This window comes from Macaca fascicularis, chromosome 11 (genome assembly GCF_037993035.2).
Source record: "Macaca fascicularis isolate 582-1 chromosome 11, T2T-MFA8v1.1".
Lineage (NCBI taxonomy): Eukaryota > Metazoa > Chordata > Mammalia > Primates > Cercopithecidae > Macaca > Macaca fascicularis.
Window position 1 is genome coordinate 7,946,970 of NC_088385.1, and position 14,781 is coordinate 7,961,750.

The 14,781-nt window shown below is 45.7% G+C and overlaps 1 protein-coding gene across 2 annotated transcripts in view; it reads right to left on the reverse strand.

The window, feature by feature from the left end:
- Positions 1–12,843, reverse strand: part of LPCAT3 (lysophosphatidylcholine acyltransferase 3) — a 42,762-nt gene extending 29,919 nt beyond the window's left edge. For both annotated transcript variants that reach the window (XM_074006209.1, XM_005569997.4), the window contains exon 1: positions 12,609–12,843. Coding sequence is in view for 1 of the 2 variants with exons in the window: in XM_005569997.4 (XP_005570054.1) it covers positions 12,609–12,759 (151 nt within the window). In the remaining variant the exon portion in view is untranslated. The remainder of the gene's footprint in view (positions 1–12,608) is intronic.
- Between the last annotated feature and the right edge of the window lie 1,938 nt (positions 12,844–14,781).

The window sequence follows — 14,781 nt, forward strand, 5'->3', positions numbered from 1 at the left end:
TGCGATCTCGGCTCACTGCAACCTCTACCTCCCGGGTTCAAGTGATTCTCCTGCCTCAGCCTCCCAAGTTGCTGGGATTACAGGCACCCGCCACCATGCCCGGCTAATCTTTTGGATTTTTTTTTTAGTAGAGACGGGGTTTTGCCATGTTGGCCAGGCTGGTCTCAAACTCCTGACCTCAGGTGATCCACCCACTTCGGCCTTCCAAAGTGCTGGGATTACAGGTATAAGCCACTGTGCCTGGCCAGCAAATTCTTAATTGCCTGTAAAATTACCATCTCACTATATATTATTTTAGGTAGCAGATATAACCATGTACAGTTTTCTTTTTTTTTTTGAGACGGAGTCTCGCTCTGCCGCCCAGGCTGGAGTGCAGTGGCCGGATCTCAGCTCACTGCAAGCTCCGCCTCCCGGGTTCACGCCATTCTCCTGCCTCAGCCTCCCGAGTAGCTGGGACTACAGGCGCCCGCCACCGCGCCAGGCTAGTTTTTTTTTTTTGTATTTTTTAGTAGAGACGGGGTTTCACCATGTTAGCCAGGATGGTCTCGATCTCCTGACCTCGTGATCCGCCCATCTCGGCCTCCCAAAGTGCTGGGATTACAGGCTTGAGCCACCGCGCCCGGCCCAGTTTTCTTATAAAAATGCCATAGCAACATGAATACTCAGTACTGAAAAGCATCTTTAATTGACAAAAGCTTTTTTTTTTTTTTTTTTGAGACGGAGTCTTGCTCTGTCCCCCAGGCTGGAATGCAATGGTGCAATCTTGGCTCACTGCAACCTTCGCCTCCCAGGTTCAAGCGATTCTCCTGCCTCAACCTCCTGAGTAGCTGGGATTACAGGTGTGTGCCCACCATGCCTGGCTAACTTTTGTATTTTTAGTAGAGACGGGGTTTCACCATGTTGGTCAGGCCAGTCTCGAATTTCTGACCTCAGGTGATCTGCCCACCTCAGCCTCCCAAAGTGCTGGGATTATAGCCATGAGCCACCGTGCCCAGCCATGACAAAAGCTTTTTATTTATTTATTTATTTATTTATTTTTTATTTTTTGAGACGGAGTCTCACTCTGTCGCCCAGGCTGGAGTGCAGTGGCCGGATCTCAGCTCACTGCAAGCTCCGCCTCCCGGGTTCACGCCATTCTCCTGCCTCAGCCTCCCGAGTAGCTGGGACTACAGGCGCCCGCCACCTCGCCCGGCTAGTTTTTTGTACTTTTTAGTAGAGACGGGGTTTCACCGTGTTAGCCAGGTTGGTCTCGATCTCCCGACCTCGTGATCCGCCCATCTCGGCCTCCCAAAGTGCTGGGATTACAGGCTTGAGCCACCGCGCCCGGCCAAAAGCTTTTTATTTTTAATTTAATCTCAGCCTATGGTTAAAGTGAAGCATTTAAATAGCCTACTTGATGACTTCATGTAAGCCAAGAACAAAACTTGGGTCTGATAATCTTCTACCTAGTCTCTGACAAATTGTCCCTACAATTATAATGCAGTGCCATTTCTATGAGAAGCCTCTATTACTAACAATTATTATACACTTGGTGTATAATAATACAGAATACCTCATTCAAGATGTCCAGAGCTTCACGTATCTCACTATCCTCAAAGCTTCTGCTTGAAAAGGGAGGAACTTACAGAACCAGTCCATTTGAGGCCAAAAGGAAATTCTTTCCCAGAAACTAATTACTTATCCTTTTTTTAGTGTGTTACTCTCCACACCCCCTTCCTGTTTTGAAAGCAGGGAGAAATAATGATATATACAATATCTTTTCAACTATACAAATTATAGACAGGCTTTAAAGGTCTCTAGGAAGCTATTACTGTTTCACCATAAGAACTCCAAGTGGGCCCTAAATCTCCTGGTCCTTAACTTCAGCAACTGCTAGGAAAATGTCAATATACACACACTCCTACCTTAAAAACTCTGCTCGAGAAGAAGGATAGTTTGCTTTGATATTAGACCAGCTTTCCGTGGCAGCTGCAACGAGGGCACCTAATTTTTGTTAGATCTACAAGTCACAATTTATCACTTATATTAAGAAATGTAAGGAGATCAATCAGGAGACTGCTATATTGCTCAAGGTGGCTGATGCAACACAAAAAAGATGGAGCTATTATTCCAATAACCTTATTAAAAACTCCCCGCTGGGTGTGATGGCTCACACCTGTAATCCCAGCACTTTCGGAGGCCGATCACCTGATGTCAGGAGTTCGAGACTAGCCTGGCCAATGTGGTGAAACCCCATCTCTACTAAAAACACAAAAATTAGCCAGGTGTGGTGGTGCATGTCTGTAATCCCAGCTACTCTGGAGGCTGAGGCAGGAGAATTGCTTGAACCCTGGAGGCAGAATTGCACCTCCATACTGCAACGCAGTGAGATTGCACCACTGTACTCCAGCCTGGGCTACAAAGTGAGACTCCCTCTCAAAAAAAAAAAAAAAAAACAAAACCTCCTCTGTATCTAACCACATCAAAAGTATCTAACCACATCAAAAGTGTGAAACAGATGGTGTATGTAATGATCATGATAATCAACATAATAATAATGTGAAGATAGTAACAACAACATCTCGTTATTCTTCAAATAACATCCAGAGCAGGAACTCTGGAGTCAGGCAGAACTGTGACTTTAAGCAAGTTACTCAATCTTTGTAGGCCCAACTTTCCTATCTGTCAGGCCTACAAATGGGAAAAACTAAATCATAAGGAATCTAAGAGTTTTGTTTATTCCAAAGAGTACTGGATATAATGACCTTTCTTTTTTTTTCTGTCGCCCACGCTGGAGTGCAATGGCGCAATCTCGGCTCACAACAACCTCTGCCTCCTGGGTTCCAGTGATTCTCCTGTCTCAGCTTCCCAGGTAGCTGGGATTACAGACGTGTGCCACCATGCCCAGCTAATTTTTGTATTTTTAGTAGAAATGGGTTTCACCACGTTGGCCAGGCTAGTCTCGAACTCCTGACCTCAGGTGATCTGCCTGCCTCAGCCTCCCAAAGTGCTGAGATTACAGGCGTGAGCCACTGCGCCCAGCCAATGACACTTCAAAAAGGTAATATCAGGACATTAAGTACTACAAGATAGGCACCGGAAGAAATATACTAAATTAGTAATCCTCAAACTCTAGAGTAATAAGTATAACCTGGCTTGCTGAAACAGATTACTGGGCCTTGTCCTCTGAGTTTCTCAATTAGTAGTTTTGGAGTAGACCAAAGAATTTGCATTTCTAACAGGCTCCCATGAGATACAGACGCTGTTGGTCACAAGACCATACTTTGTGTCTCCTTGGAAAGGGAGAAAATAAATATTTATTGACAGGGAAGGGAAGAACAATTATTTAAGGCATGGTTAAGTGTTTACATAGTTTATCTTATTTAGTCCTCCCAACATCCCAGTGAGCAACAGTTCTCAAACTTTTCCAGATCAAAGGAGAATGAACACATCAAAAAAGAGTATGCCTAAGCAGTCTTCCAGAAATAGAAAATTTCTCTGATGACTGTATTACTTTAAAAATTCATACACATTTTGTATTCTGTTTCAAAATACTGCTGCTAGTTATGAATGAAATATAAATCTAACAATTATTTATTAGATACATTGCTTAACTCTTAATTGCAATTCTTTAGTAAAATTGGCCTGTGGCAATATGAAGAAATGGGTAGTTGAAGTTTAGTAATGAGCTTATGGTGACACAGCTAGAACATATTTATTTGATCTAGCATTTGAACCCAGGCCAGAAGGTCTCTAAAGGCAATGCACACATTACGACCTTACTTTGTCATTGACCCCCACCTACCTAAAAGGCCTATCATGTTTTTCTCTACTGCTCTTTCATGATCTTCTATTGTTCTAGCTACAGAGGACTACTTGCTGGTCCTCAGATTTTTCTCAAAAATTTTTTTTCTTTTTCCTTAGATTCTGGGACAGACAGGATCTTACTCTTCCTGACCTCCAGATTACTCTTTGCAGCTCGAAAACTCCTCCTCTTTCATCTCTACCTGACTAGAATCTTACCATCCCCTTTAAGGCCCAGCTAAAATGCCACTTTCTTTTAGGAGACCAAATACCTTTATTGACTGACTGACTGACTGAGACAAGGCCTTAGTCCTGTTGCCCAGGCTGGTGCAGTGGTGCGATCATGGCTCACTGCAGCCTTGACTTCTGGGGCTCTGGTGCATCCTCTCACCTCAGTCTCCTGAGTAGCTAGGACTACAGACACATGCTACCATGCCCAGCTAATGCAAATATTTTTAAAAGGCGACTGAACTGGACGCCTCATATGAGCTCCCATGGCTGCCCAGACATGCTTTCATGTCAGTGATTATGTAATTTTTTTTGTAAATTAGCTTATGCAAATAATCTCGTGGACCCTAACTTATACATGCTTCTGCAAATAAACATGTTTAACAATAAAGTTATATTGGAATTCAAAACATAATGTTTTATGAAATGTAAGACATTGGAGTATAAATAAAAAGTGGTTGGAAAAAATATATATATTTATTTTTAGAGATGAGGTCTTCTTCTGTCATCTAGGTTGGAACGCAGTGACATCATCATAGCTCACTGCAGTCTCAAATTCCTGGGCTCAAATGATCCTCCCACCTTGGTCTCCTGAGTAGCTGGGACTATAGGTGCATGCCATCATGCCTGGATAATTAAAAAAATTTTACTTATTTATTTATTCATTTATTTATTTTTGAAGCAGAATCTTGCTCTGTTGCCCACGCTGGAGTGTAGAGGTATGATCTTGGCTCAAGGCAGCCTCAACGTCCTGAGTTGAGGGGAGGACCCCAGGCTCCAGTGATCCTTCCACCTCAGCCTCCCAAGCAGCAGGGACTACAGGCACATGCCACCAAGCCCAGTTAATTCTGTTCACTTTTTGTAGAGATGAGGTATCACTATGTTGCCCAGGCTGGTCTTGAACTCCTGGACTCAAGTGATCCTCTTGCTTTGGCCTCCCAAAGTGCTGAGGTTACAGGCATGAGCCACCATGCCTGACCTGGAAAATTGTATGTAAAAGAAATTCTTGCCGGGCGCGGTGGCTCACGCCTGTAATCCCAGCACTTTGGGAGGCCGAGGCGGGCGGATCACAAGGTCAGGAGATCGAGACCACAGTGAAACCTCGTCTCTACTAAAAATACAAAAAATTAGCCGGGCGCGGTTGTGGGCGCCTGTAGTCCCAGCTACTCGGGAGGCTGAGGCAGGAGAATGGCGTGAACCCGGGAGGCGGAGCTTGCAGTGAGCCGAGATCGCGCCACTGCACTCCAGCCTGGGCTGGGCGACAGAGCGAGACTCCGTCTCAAAAAAAAAAAAAAAAAAAAAAAAAAAAGAAATTCTTGGCCGGGGCAGTGGTTTATGCCTGTAATCTCAGCACTTTGGGAGGGTGATGCGGGTGGATTGATTGAGCTCGAGTTAGAGAGCATCCTGGGCAACATGGTGAAACCCTGTTTCTACAAAAAATACACACACACAAAAAATTTAGCCGGGCATGGTGGCTCACGCCTGTAGTTCCAGCTACTTAGGAGGCTGAGGCTAAAGAATTGCTTGATCTGGGAAGCAGAGGTTGCAATGAGCTGAGACTGCACCACTGCACTCCAGCCTGAGTGACAGAGTGAGACCCTGTCTCAAAAAAAAAAAAAAAAGGCTGGGCGCGGTGGCTCAAGCCTGTAATCCCAGCACTTTGGGAGGCCGAGACGGGCGGATCACGAGGTCAGGAGATCGAGACCATCCTGGCTAACACAGTGAAACCCCGTCTCTACTAAAAAATACAAAAAACTAGCCGGGCGAGGTGGCGGGCGCCTGTAGTCCCAGCTACTCGGGAGGCTGAGGCAGGAGAATGGTGTGAACCCGGGAGACGGAGCTTGCAGTGAGCCGAGATCCGGCCACTGCACTCCAGCCTGGGCGACAGAGCGAGACTCCGTCTCCAGAAAAAAAAAAAAAAAATCCCAAACAGGAAGGTTTAGATTATGATGAAATTTGTGGCTATGAACTAGAATAAAGTCTAAAAATGTAGGAGTAATATACCTAGACTTTTAAAACTGGAAGGGTCCTTGAAAGTCATTTAGGACAATCTCCCTATTTTACAGTAGTAGAATTTTTGGACCCTGCTTTGTGTTATGGTCAGAAGTCTCTTTGTTTCATTAATGCTGCTTAATTTTCATCTAGCTTACCTTTGGTCTCTTTATATTGTGATTCCAGTGCTACCTGAAGAAAGCTTTTTGCACTGAATAATGGATTTTTTTCTGAAGGGCCAGACCTGACTTTGGTCCAAAGGGAACTAAACTGCAGGACTTCCTTTGATTTTAAAGGTCGCTAACTTTAGTGATGCTAATTCTGAACCTCTGAGGAATGAATTCTTACCCCCAGTTGCAATTTTTGATCAGTCTAACAGCCAAGCCACCATCATGGCGAAGACTAGGGAACACTCACACTAAGCAGGGTGGCCATCTGCTCCATTTGGCCAGCTCTAGCTTGGGACGCTGAGAGGTGGCTCATATGCTGACTGCATCTCGGTTTAACCACTGAGAGTGAAAAGAGAAAAGGACACCAAGGGCATTTATCTTTTCTACCCCCGCATGCTCCTCCCAATCTCAGTGGTAAAGAGCAGGAACTTGAGTCAGGCAGAACTGAGTGTGACTTTAAGCAAGTTACTCAATCTTTATACGGCTGACTTTCCTGTCTGTACCAGGAGATCTTAACAGTACTATAATTACTTCACGGGTAACTGGTAGGTTTAGGTGGGGAACTGCCTGTTGACCACTGAGGACAATGTCTGGCACGCAGAAAATCCTTAATAAATGCCAGCTATTACTATTATCAAGGGGTAGCAATATTAACATACCCAATCAACATGAATAAGATCCTCTTCTCTGTATAAGCTTTTCCGTGGCATTTCATTCCCTCCCTGAGTCAGTTATGATACCAATACTGTCTCCTAAAACTCTGTCTTTAGCCCATCCAGCTACTCAGGCAGGAGGATGGAGTCTTTTTAAAATTACAACTTTATCCTCCAACTAATAAGTTGCCAAGTCATTCATTCACACATTCACCTATTCGACAAGCATTTATCGAGCCTTTTCTACAAGCCAAGTACTGTGTTAAACTCTGGGTACACTGTGGTAAACAAAACTTCCATGGTTTCTGCCCTCATCTACAAATACATAATTACAAAGTGTGATATATACTTGGAAGGAAATTCCAGTCAGTATGAGAAAGTGTAACAGGGGACATAATTTAACATGAGAGTCAGGGAAGAACTCTCAGAGGAAGATGAAAAGGAGTTTGTCAGGTGACTGAAGGGCACTCCAGGCAGCAGGTGAGCGTGTGCAAAGGCTCTGAGGTAGGGAAGGCTTCATGCCTTTCCTGAGGAACTGAACAAAGGTCATGTGGCTAAAAGGTGGTCAGCTTGCTTGGGACGAGGCAGGGGCTTACCAGCCAGGTATGGAAGCCCCTGAAGGGTTCTGAGCAGGAGAGGCACAGGATCGGATCTCTCTGGCTGCTTTTGGAGAGTGGACTGAGGGGGCAAGAACAGAGTTAGAGACCAGTCAGGAGGCTACTCGGGTGGTGCTGGTGACAGATGGCTGGTGGCTGTGGTGATGGAGAATAGATGAATCTGAGACACAATCTAAAGGTTGTATTGATAGGACTGGGTGACTGGGATGCGGGGAGTGAAGAAAGGCAACAAAGCTGATTCTTGGGTTTCAGGCATGAGCAGCTGTGGGGATGACAGTGTCTACAGAATCTGCCTTTCAAAAGGTTCTGGTATTCCTAGAATATGTCACAGGAGATCCCTACTTTCTCCTCTCAGCGCAGTCAGCCTGCCTCCAAGCCATTATAACTTCCTCTCTAGATCACTTCCTTCTCCTTAGTTTGCCTACTACTTGTCTATGCTGACTTCAAAACACCCCAGGCTGTATTATCTTTTTAAATACAGCTCCAGTCATATTATTCCCCATTCAAAAATCTCCAGCGTTCCCTATCACTTATGTGAGTACAAACTCTTTACCTTGGCTTTAAAGGCTCTTTAACCTACAGTTCCAACCTGATTTTCCATCACTTCTCTAAAGTCCTGTTTTAATCTAACTAGGCTACTTTTTCCTTGGCTGTGTTGCCACATTCATACCTCAGTGCTTCTGCTCATGCTATTCCTTAAGTCTTACTGTCTCATTATGCTGAAACCTTACTCTTCTTTCAATGAAATGTTCCATCTTTAAATCTCATAAAGCTCTGTACCTCTCTTATGGCACTTAAAATTTATTGGGGTCATTAGTGTACTTATGCCCATTTCTTGTACCCTAACAGACCATAATACCTTTCAGTGCAGGGCTCCATGACTCATACTACACCCACAGCTCTTGCCCTTGCAAGGTTAAGAATACTGCTTTACCGTAGTAGGTGCATGTTACTAAATGTATTTGAATAATTCATGGTATCAGTTACATTAAGGAGTGATGAGATCCAAGTTGTTGAAGGGGAGATGTTTTCTGGTAGTATTTGCCAGCACCAGGGCTCATGGCAAAATTCCTCTTCAGGATCCTTCCATCAAACTCCTTGCAATCATACACACAACACAAACATAAACACACTCCATTTATAGTCTTCTGACTGCTCAAAATACTCCAGTGCAGCAGTCCACGTAAACTTACTTTTTCTTTGAAGTATTGAATATTAAAAATTGGAGCCTCGGCTGGGTGTGGTGGCTCACACTGATAATTCCAGCACTTTGGGAGGCAGGTGGATCACGAGGTCAGGAGATTGAGACCATCCTAGCCAACATGGTGAAACTCCGCCTCTTCTAAAAATACAAAAATTAGCCGGGTGTGGTGGCGTGTGCATGTAGTCCCAGCTACTTGTGAGGCTGAGGCAGGAGAATCACTTGAACCTGGGAGGCAGAGACTGCAGTGAGCCGAGATCACGCCACTGCACTCCAGTGTGGGTGACAGAGCGAGACTCCGTCTCAAAAAAAAAAAAAACTGCAGGCCTCTAACTCAATATTTTTCAAACTGTTATAACTCATTAATAAGCCATGAAATCAACTTAGTGAGTTATGATTAAGGGAAAGTATTCTTTCCTGAAACTTGTTTCAAATACTTGTATACATATACATGTCTGTGTGTTCTGGGTCACAATGCAAAACATATTTCTTACGATGGGTCTTAGTCAAAAAGGTTTGAAAGCTAGTGCTTTAATGCTCTGCATTTCACCCCAAGATCAGCACACAGAACTGACGTAACAAAAGAAAGATGTTAGGAAAATAGTAATTAGACTAGCTGATTAAAACGTGTATTTTAAAATATGAATGATATAGCTAACTCTTCCCTTGGGGTATTTGCATTTAGGGAGGTGTTTTTAACCTGAATTCATCTAATTAGGAAAGTGAACGGGAAATCATTTTGAACTACAGGCTTCTTGGTGCCTCCAGCAAGGATTTCCTCCAGTAGCCCAGTTCCCTGGGAGAGCTGGGTTCAAGAACCAGGAACTCCACTGCTGAAAGTCTACTGGTTTCTAGGTTACAATACACAGAAGTGGTAATAACCTTTTGTAAGGGAAACATATTTACAACGAAAATGCACTCCTACCACGCACACAGCAAGCTTAATCAATTTATATTTACATATATGTATTTAACCTATGCCTACTAGGAATACAATCCTACCTGTCCACATGAATGAGCTATACCTGATAGGAGGCAAGCTGAAGCCCCAAGTTGAGCTAAAAATGAGAAATACTATGAGTTACTGAAGGCAACAGTGTATGTGAGACAGGAAGGGAGGGTGTGGGAAATGGTAGAATGAGCAAGGGGGCTCCAGAGTGTGGTAGATGCATTACACCAAGTGCTTATTACTTTGAGGATTGGTGGTAATGAGAGAAGATGAGAGAAGGAGTGGGATATGGAGAAAACAATTTCCTAGTCAGCTGTATGCCCCATGACAGTACACAGCAATAGCCCAGCAGGAGTGCACAGGCAGGTTATGTCAACACACAAAAGTTGAATTCCAAGTCCTAATTCCAGCCCTAACTCCATTTAACAGATTGCCCCTTATAACTGGTTGCTACTTGTGTTACATTCTCAATTTATTGTTGAGAACCAACAGTTTCCTAACTAATTACTAATAGTAAGACTATTTTTTTTTTTTGAGACAGGGTCTTGCTCTATCCTTCAGGCTGGAGTGCAGTGGTGCCATGGCTCACTGTAGCCTCAAACTCCCAGGCCCAAGTGATCCTCCCACCTCAACCTCGGGAGTAGCTGGGACCACAGGCATGGCATGAGCCACCATGCCTACCTCATTTTTTTTTTTTTTTGAGACGTAGTCTGGCTCTGTTGCCCTGGCTGGAGTGCAGTGGCACGATCTCAGCTCACTGCAAGCTCCTCCTCCCGGGTTCACGCCATTCTCCTGCCTCAGCCTCCCCAGCAGCTGGGACTACAGGTGCCTGCCACCACGCCCGGCTAATTTTTTGTATTTTTAGTAGAGACGGGGTTTCACCGTGTTAGCCAGGATGGTCTCAATCTCCTGACCTCCTGATCTGTCCGCCTCAGCCTCCCAAAGTGCTGGGATTACAGGCGTGAGCCATTGCACCCCGCTGCCTACCTCATTTTTTTATTAATTTTTTTTTTTTTGGAGACAGAGTCTCGCTGTGTCACCCAGGCTGCGGTGCAGTGGTGCTAACTTGGCTCACTGCAACCTCCACCTCCTGAGTTCAAGTGATTCTCCTGCCTCAGCCTCCCAAGTAACTGGGATTACAGGTGCCCACCATCACGCCCAGCTAATTTTTGTATTTTTAGTAGAGACAGGGTTTCACCATGTTGGCCGGGCTGGTCTCGAACTCCTGACCTCAAGCGATCTGCCCGCCTTGGCCTCCCAAAATGCCGGGATTATAGGCATGAGCCCCTGCACCTGCACCTGGCCTAATTTTTTTTTATTTTTTTGCAGAGACAAATAAAATGTTGCCCAGGCTGGCCTCAAGTGACTCTCCCACCTCGGCCTCCCAAAGTGTTGAGATTATAAGCATAAGCCACTGCGTCCTGTCAAATGTAAACACTAGTCGCCAATTACAACGTCAACAAATAACTGGGTCAGAAACAAGGATGAAAGAGTAGGAAGTTCAAAGCTGATGTAGTGCAAATAACCCTAGACTGGGGTGCTGATAAATCTGGGTGATGTCTAGGTGACACTGAGCAGATTGCAAAACCCCAGTTCCATTCCATCTTTAAAATCTTACAATTCTACAGAGGAAGAAAAAGGTGATCTTTATTTGGAAGAAAGGAAGATCTTGGTTTGATATGTAATAGGCAAATAACAATGCTATTAGGCTAGGTTGTTTAAATATGAATTAATGCCTATCCCATTATCTAGATTGGGTTAACACCCTCTGGTGATATTATATGTCAGTGCTTCTACTGGATAAACGCCAAACTTCTCTCTGGCATTTAAGGCTTTTTCTGCCCAACTTTATCTCAAACTTCTCATGGTTCAGACCTCTAACCCTCTGCTCTAGCCCCAGTCCTGTTTCCTAATCACCACTTACAGCTTTTGCTTAATCCTTCCCACCCACCCTCTCCTAAAGTTCCATAACCTTCATAGAACGTTCCAACTGCTTAAATTTTATGTATATATATATGTACAGGTACTTCCCAATCTTGGCCTTTCTACAGGACTTTATAGCAATCCTATGTGGTAAGCACTGTTGTCCTCATTTCATAGATAAGGAAATTAGGCCCCAGAAGGTTTTGTGGCCTGCCTAGGGTCCTTCAGTTTCTGAGCAGCAACAAGGCTGGGTGTGATTTGTTTGCCTTCAAAGCCCATACTTTTTTCCATTGTACTATGCTGCCTCCATGTATTAAACCATGGAGTGAGGATGCGGTAAAAAAGCCTATAAACCAGTTGTAATGCAGCTTGTTGTGGCATAAATTCAGATACACCACATCCTTTGAACCACACGTGTAATAAACGCTTGGAATAGTATGGATCGATTTTAAGGAGGTTGTTAGTCCTGTTTCCCAAGTCCAGCATTAAAATGATATTCCAGGGTAAATGACAGGTAGGTGGCTTGGAAAATAAAAAAAAGCAACATGGCATAAGAAGAAAATAGTAGGAACGGGACAGAAAAGAGACGAAAGTATAATACAAGCTGGCAATAAACAAAACAGACACTAAGAATATGAAATATGGAATATGGGGCTGAAAAGGACGAAAGGGCTAAAATTCCTAAGTTAGGGGCCCTATGCCTACCGATAAGATGCGCGCGTGTGCGGGGTGGTTATTAATGACAGAGCAGGACACATGGCCAGACAGTGGAACTCAACAGAGCGACAAATAAAGACAGGTCGTGGGAGCACGGGTAGAGCCTGGCACAAGAGGGCGGGGGCCCGACTGAGGGGCCAGAGGGCATGGCAGGGGTTGAAGAGAAAGGTGAAGAGGTTCAGAGGGCACAGCTCCCCAGACTCGAGACAGGACTTCTGTCTTCCCTCAATAGCTGTTGGTGTGCTTCAGGATTCACACCCGCACCCGGCACAGCCCTCCCGGGTGGCTCCGGGAAGAGAGGGCGGTCCTGTCCCCATTCCTCCCCTACTCCCCGGGGACTCCGCGAGGGGCGGAGGGAGGCAGGAGGGTCCTTACCCAGGAAGATGGAGATGATCAGCCGCAGCGCCTGTTCTGACGCGCCCAGGGACGTCGCCAACTTGTTAAGGCTCAGCTCCTGGAAACCCGACTGCAGAACCCCCGCCAGCGCCACCACAGTCCCCTCGTCCCCCTCCGCTGAGGACGCCATCTTAACTCCGGGCGCCCCACAGGGACCCCCCAGCTCCGCGCGCCCCGAATGCAGGCAAAACGCTATCGCTTCACCCCCAATTCCGGCTCGGGGCCCGCCCACGGCGTGCGCATTGGCTAGAGGCCCGCCCCGCGGCGCCAGCTCACCCCGTTATTGGCCGACCCGCGCAGAGGGCGGGGCCTAGAGCGGCAAGGTAGGAAGAGGGCGGGTCTGAAGGTTTGTAAGGCAAAGGTGACTCCTGCCGAGAATGCACACGGTGGAGGCCTAGGGCTGGGCGGGGCTTGGCGTCGGGACCCAGAGCTGCCATTGGAAAGGTCTGAGCCCGTGGCCCGGCGACCGTTCAACTCCGTTCGAAGTGCTCCCGGGAGGAGTCCTCCCGGGCGAGCAACCGGCCGGCCCGTTCGCTGCCTTCCCATTGGCTGAGGCGGGAGCAGGCGAGAGTCTGGGCGCGGGGGGACAGCCCGCGCGCGAGGTTACTCCCGGTCGCCGGCGCTGAGGTTACTGGGGCATGTAACGGGGAGGCGGGAACGCCCGCGCCGCCTCGCGCGCGCCCCCTAACGGCCCCTCCCGGCCCATTCTTAAATTCTTAGGCTGTTAAAGTCGCCTTCACTCCCCGAGGTTCAGTGGAAAGCCCAGTGCCCCAGGAGCAGTCATTGCTCCTTTTATTTCATGTATCCCTTTTCCATGCAATTTCGTGTAGTAAAACGTGATCTTCCCCCGAGAGGCGATGAAATTAAGAAATGCATATTTAACACTTATTATTTTAATTAAAAATTCAAATAGTTTTGCACTAATACATGTTTATGATAAAAGTTCTAACAGTATAGTAATGTAAAACAGCAGAGTCCTATCTCCAGGTCCTGCTTTCCATTCTCACTTCCTACAGGTAATCCTGTTAAGATTACGCCCCAGGGCGGGCGCAGTGGCTCAAGCCTGTAATCCCAGCACTTTGGGAGGCGGAGGCGGGCGGATCACGAGGTTAGGAGATCGAGACCATCCTGGTTAACACGGTGAAACCCTGTCTCTACTAAAAATGCAAAACATTAGCCAGGCGTGGTGGCGGGCGCCTGTAGTCCCAGCTACGCGGGAGGCTGAGGCAGGAGAATGGCGTGAACCCGGGAGGCAGAGCTTGTAGTGAGCCGAGATCGCGCCAGTGCACTCCAGCCTGGGCGACAGAGCGAGACTCTGTCTCAAAAAAAAAAAAAAAAAAGAAAAAGAAAAAATTTCTGTCCAGCACTTACCATGTGCCAGGGACTGTGCTGGGCTTGGGAATAGAATCAGGAGCCCAGAACCACGGTGGGAGGGTGCACAAATAATAGCATCAATGAACGTGTTGTTGCAAGTGAGGGTAAGTGCTCTGAAGGAAAAGGTCAAGCAAGGTTCTGTGAGAGTATGTAACAAAGGAATACTACGAGTTTCTTGCAATAACTCTTAGTTACAATAATTTGTGGCGCATTCTTGTAAAATTACAGCTTATACTTTTACAGCATTTGCACTTTATAAAGCACTTTTATCCGTATTATTTCACTTGCTTTGACTGTGCAATAGAATATTTATTATGATGATGTCCTCTTACAGAGGCTTGGAAAAATTAAGAACCCGGGTAAGTTCCTTTACAAGTAAGCGGCAGACAGAATTTAAACAAAGGTCTGTCAAATTCTCTACTCCTACTCCCTTTTTGGGCAAAATTTTAAAAAACGAAATATTTCATTCACACAGAAAAGTAGAGGATAATATAACTTCCCCAGGTTAAGAAAAAAATCACCTATACATTTGAAAAGCTGGTATATCCCTTCCTGAGGGCATTTCCCTCTTTCTTTTCTCAGAGGTCACCACTTTGCTGACTTTGGTATTTATCAATCCCATGCCTATTTTAATACTTTACATACAGCATATATCCAGAAAGGAAAATTAGTATAGTTTTGCATGCCTTATATTGGCCAGGCACAGTGGTTCATGCCTGTAATCCTAGCACTTAGGGAGGTTGAGGCAGGAAGATTGCTTGAGCCCAGGAGTTGGCGA